At 35.3% G+C, this 5,110-nt stretch overlaps 1 protein-coding gene across 1 annotated transcript; it reads left to right on the top strand.

The window, feature by feature from the left end:
* The first annotated feature begins 562 nt into the window (after window positions 1–562).
* On the top strand, window positions 563–3,629 carry LOC130748978 (uncharacterized). Its single transcript, XM_057602231.1, has 5 exons — window positions 563–1,424; window positions 1,527–1,584; window positions 1,911–1,994; window positions 2,117–2,252; window positions 2,665–3,629. The coding sequence occupies exons 1-5, from the start codon at window positions 806–808 to the stop codon at window positions 2,920–2,922; spliced, it is 1,155 nt and encodes a 384-aa protein (XP_057458214.1). The 5' UTR covers window positions 563–805; the 3' UTR covers window positions 2,923–3,629.
* The last annotated feature ends 1,481 nt before the right edge of the window (window positions 3,630–5,110 follow it).

Consider the following 5,110-nt stretch of genomic DNA (forward strand, 5'->3'; position numbering starts at 1 on the left):
AACGAATCCACCGATTTATGAGCTTCCATGATTCTCTCCTAATTGAACTCTGACAATTCTAAGGCCTATTTTCAGCATAGCAGTAATAACAATTCAATTAGCATTGATTTTGAGACATTGCCATATGGTCAAGTTAGAAGCCTTGGTCATATTCACCCCAGTTTTCATAAATATATGCATCCACAATCCCACTCATTTTCTCTTTTTGCTTTCTATTCTTTCCACAATCCCACATTGCCATATTGCCATATGGTCAAGTTAGAAGCCTTGGTCATATCTCTCATTTTTCTTTCTTCTATTTTTCTTCTCTCGGACATATGTGTGGATTTGGGGTGCCAACAAAAAACAATTTTTATTACCCCTTAGTTTAGCTTGCATAATGTTATACAGAAAATGACATTTATATAGTGCAGACATCTAATCAATATTCACAGTGAGAAAGGAAGAGATAAAGAGATAAATGGAATGATGCTATAAGAAAGAGATAAAGAAAATGAGTGTTTATAAGTATCTGTTTAGATGTCTAAATAATAAAGTAATGCCCCTCACTAGAGGTTGTATGGCAGATTCCAACCTCCCCATGTTACAAGTTCCCCCTTTACCTGTCCCCACCATCCACAAATGTTATAAAAACCCACTTCCCTCCATTCCCTCTCCTTCAATTACTCATCAAATCCCTCATTACTTCCTTATCCTCTGATCATTGTTTCCTTATAATCACAGCTCCTAACCCATTAGTCCTCTCTTTCTCATCAACAAAATACACTTCCCAAATTATAAGCACACAAAACAATCAGGCTACAAAATGTGCAGCACCAAGGCCAAAGTAACTGTAGGCCTAGAAGCCACAACCACAATTCCTTGGGCTAGAATCAATGGCAGGCCTGTCCTTCAACCAACTTGTAATAGAGTTCCTAACCTTGTTGAGGGGAGAAATTCAATCAAGAAAGTGCCACCAAAGTCACTTTCTCCACCATCACTTCCACTTCCAACCAAGACTTCATCTACACCCCCAATTTCTCCTAAATCAAAGTCCCCAAGGCCTTCAGCAGTAAAGAGAGGCAATGAGAGTAATGTGCTGAACTCAAGTTCTGAAAAGATTGCAACCCCAAAAAATTCCACAAGAACCCCAACTCTTGAGAGGAAGAAGTCCAAGAGTTTTAAGGATACTGCCATTTCTGCTTCTGCTGAGGCATCATTGAGTTACTCTTCCAATTTGATCACTGATGCCCCAGGGAGCATAGCTGCAGTGAGGAGAGAACACATGGCACTGCAGCATGCACAGAGAAAAATGAAGATTTCTCATTATGGAAGATCAAAGTCTGCAAATTTTGAAAGAGTTGTTCCTCTTGATTCTTCAATCAATCTCACATCAAAGACAATTGAGGAGGAGAAGAGATGCAGCTTCATCACTGCCAATTCAGGTAATTGCAAATTGGCTTTGACACACACTTTTTATAATTTGTGCTGGGTGTTTTATCTGAAATTCATATTGTGCTAATTTCAATGTCTCTTTTTATGAATAGATCCCATTTATGTTGCTTATCATGATGAACAATGGGGAGTTCCAGTCCATGATGACAAGTAAGTCCCCACTTCTCTCTCTTATCACACGTAATCATAATTTAGACCTGGATATGACTCCTTAAAAGTGAGAGACTCACTATAGAGAGTAAAGTAAGTCACTGAAGCCGTTGATTGAAAAATTAACAGTTGTCATTCAAAGAACACCATGATGTACTGTACAAGTATGCGATCACAATCACAACTGTAGAATTTTCAATCGCAACTGCAATAACTTACTTTACTCTCGAGTTCCTGGAGACAAATCCATTCACACCAAACATAAACATGAAGGGAAGGACAAATGGTGTTGATTGTTGCTAACAAAAATGCTATTTCATATGCAGGATGTTGTTTGAACTTCTTGTTCTAAGCGGGGCACAGGTTGGATCTGATTGGACTTCAATCTTGAAGAAACGCCAAGATTTCAGGTTGGATTCTAATATAAAAAGTAGTGTCTAAATGCATGATTTTATATGAACTCAAATTAAAATGTACTTTTTGTGGGGTTTTCCCTTGAATGAATGAACTAATGAATTTAAATTATCTACAGGACTGCGTTTTCAGAATTTGATGCAGCAACTGTAGCAAATTTCACAGATAAGCAAATGGTGTCTATTAGTTTGGAATATGGCATTGATATAAGCAGAGTTAGAGGAGTTGTTGATAATGCTAACCAAATTTTAGAGGTATAACAACAATTTCAGCCTCAACAACTGTGCCCTTTTCATTTCTATTTTTTGCTCTGTGTCTCTTCTTTACACATTATGCCTCCCAGAACACTAGTTTACCAATTATGAGAATATTCTATAGAAAAAGATCATATTAATTAGTTAGTTAGAGTACCAATGAAGAAAAGTACAATAATGTCTTATTTTTCAACTACATTTTATATTATTTTCTTAATTCGCCTATCTACAAGAAAGTTTGCATATAAACAAGTTCCAAAAAGGATGGAAATCTCAATGCCTGACATATCTGAACTGATTGATCTCTATGTTAAATTTCAAACCATATCAACCTGGTCAAAATTTTAGTCACTTCTATTTTACTCTAGTTAAATATTTTCTAATAAAATCTTTGTGAATTGGGCTATCACAGATTATCAAGAACTTTGGCTCATTTGACAAATACATATGGGGTTTTGTGAATCACAAACCAATCTCCACTCAATACAAGTTCAGCCACAAGATCCCAGTCAAGACATCAAAATCAGAGAGCATAAGCAAAGACATGATCAGAAGGGGGTTTAGGTTTGTAGGCCCAACAGTGCTTCATTCATTTATGCAGGCAGCTGGACTCACCAATGACCATTTAATTACATGCCACAGGCACTCCCAATGCTCCTTATTGGCATGATCTCACCGCCATTAATTTTAACCAAGGAAGAACAAATTGACCAAGTAACAAAAGTTATGCAATGTAGGGTGAAGATGAAGAGCATAGATTATGTGTAATATGCTAACTATAGTTCACTTTCAGTTAATCCTTTATGTATAATATTAGATTAGATAGGAGAAAAAAAAAGGTTTTCTATTTGTGTGACATGAGTGACAGTTTGAGTTTGGTTTGCATAGACAATTGAGGGGAAAATGATTATTAGAGAGAAGAAAAAAGTTTAGGATTCTAATTGATTCTGAAGTGGAATCAATTATTTGAAGAAGCTTATATGAATTGATTTTGAGAAAATAGAAGCTGATCCAAACATGGTTGTGAAGTGGTGGGAGGCTATGGGAGGGGGCAGTGACCATGTGCATGTGTGCAAGTGTGAGGCAAGGGCATGTGAGGTGTTCAGTTTGCTTTACATCGCATTATTATTTGATTCCATGTAACAGGCTGTGTGTGTGGGATACTTGAAAAGGGGAGTGTAGGACCATGCACCCTCCTTTTCATTCTGTTGCTTTGTTTATGGGATTGTTATCTTTCCTGTATTCTCTAACTTTTTGGTTATGGGGAATATTTGGGGTTGGTGTCAAGTTCTTTGAGTGGTTTTCAATGCATCTGCCATGTGCTCCTGTACTACTTGTGATTAATACATGCATTCAAAATGTTAACAAGATAAGTAACTTTATTGCTTCATAATAGGGACAGATCTCTTCACACATTACATTGGGCAAGTCAAGTACGCTAACAAGAGTATGTTAGACACACGAGAATTTTATCTAAAACATTAAAGCATTGAGTTTGTGAATGTTATCTTTTATCATCAACTAATTTTTTTTTAGATAATGTGAGCAAACTTAATTTCTCGACAAACTCTCCATCCCATGTGCCCCAATATTTTCTTGCAATAAACGATCTCTCCTCTCTTATTTGATGCTATCTTCGGTTGGATATAAAAAAAATTAAACATTAATATAATATTTATAGATATAAGTTTTGTGTAAATTATAAAAACTAATGCAAACTCGTTATGTAAGGGTTAATTGCACTCCCTCTATTTTAAAACCGTTGTTTAATTTTTTTTCACTTATTTTTAAAACCGTTGTTTTACAATTTTAATATTATTCATCACATTTTCTTCCATTTATACTCTCATTTAATACTATGGCGTTGCTTAATAGGACGTTGTTTCGGCACCCTTTTAAAATGGAAGGGTTTGAAAACCCTTCCAATTTAGAGTATAAACTCCTTTGAGGTTAATCATTGTTACACCAACCTCTCATCTATTATTTAACAAAACACTAACTTCCATTATTTTATCGGGAACATTGCACTAACCAACTCTCTTGAGGTTTATTATTGTACTGACTTCCCCTAAAATTTATCATCATAACACTAAATACCCGTCTATTATTCAAAATGATGTATGAAGGAGGGGAGGTCAATGCATTCTGCAACTGGAGGGGAGGTCAGTGCAATAATATTATTAAACCTCAGGGAGGTGAGTGTATCCCTAAACTATAAAGGACTAGATTGTAAATTATAAAAGTTTGTTGTTGAAGAAATTAAAATAAATTAAGCCTAAAGAAAATGAAACCCCTCCATTTTTATATGGGTACCTATGAAATTGCCTAATATTATATCTCTCACATGCCACCTCTTATTTTTTTTTTGTTTCCCAAGGTATCCCCACAGCCGACAGCCATGAGACTAATCCTTCGTGGCTCTGAGATCACGTTAAGTGGGTAGGCCTCTCCCAACAAATGTTTCTCCATACGCACCGTCCAGGAATCGAACCCTGGACTAGATGGCCACCTCTTATTTTCATCCATCAAAATTTTCATCAATTACTAGGCCCTGATTGGAGTGGCTTTTGGTTTATGTTTTGAAATTTTTAAAAACCAAAAAAATTATCATATCTAATCATGAACAATTTTCAAGATAAATAATTAAAATAAAAAAGTTTACTTTTTAGTTTTGAAACCATATTATGTTTTAGTGTAGGCCAAATCGTTCGGGTGGTTGCTATTTTTTTAAGATATTAAAAAATATGGTTTAAGGAGTAATATTTTTTAAGATATTAGAAAATTACCATATCTAATCAGGAACAATTTTCAATCTAAATGTAAACCATTTATCTTATGGTATCTTCCCGTTAAAAACA

This window comes from Lotus japonicus, chromosome 3, assembly GCF_012489685.1.
Source record: "Lotus japonicus ecotype B-129 chromosome 3, LjGifu_v1.2".
Lineage (NCBI taxonomy): Eukaryota > Viridiplantae > Streptophyta > Magnoliopsida > Fabales > Fabaceae > Lotus > Lotus japonicus.

What these genes read in the sequence shown, in the direction of transcription:
- LOC130748978 (XM_057602231.1), top strand. Translation starts at nt 806, where the DNA reads ATGTGCAGCACCAAGGCCAAAGTAACTGTAGGCCTAGAAGCCACAACC. An exon ending in GTTCCAGTCCATGATGACAA is followed by an intron (nt 1,585 to 1,910) that starts GTAAGTCCCCAC and finishes TTTCATATGCAG; the next exon opens with GATGTTGTTTGAACTTCTTG. An exon ending in AAGAAACGCCAAGATTTCAG is followed by an intron (nt 1,995 to 2,116) that starts GTTGGATTCTAA and finishes AATTATCTACAG; the next exon opens with GACTGCGTTTTCAGAATTTG.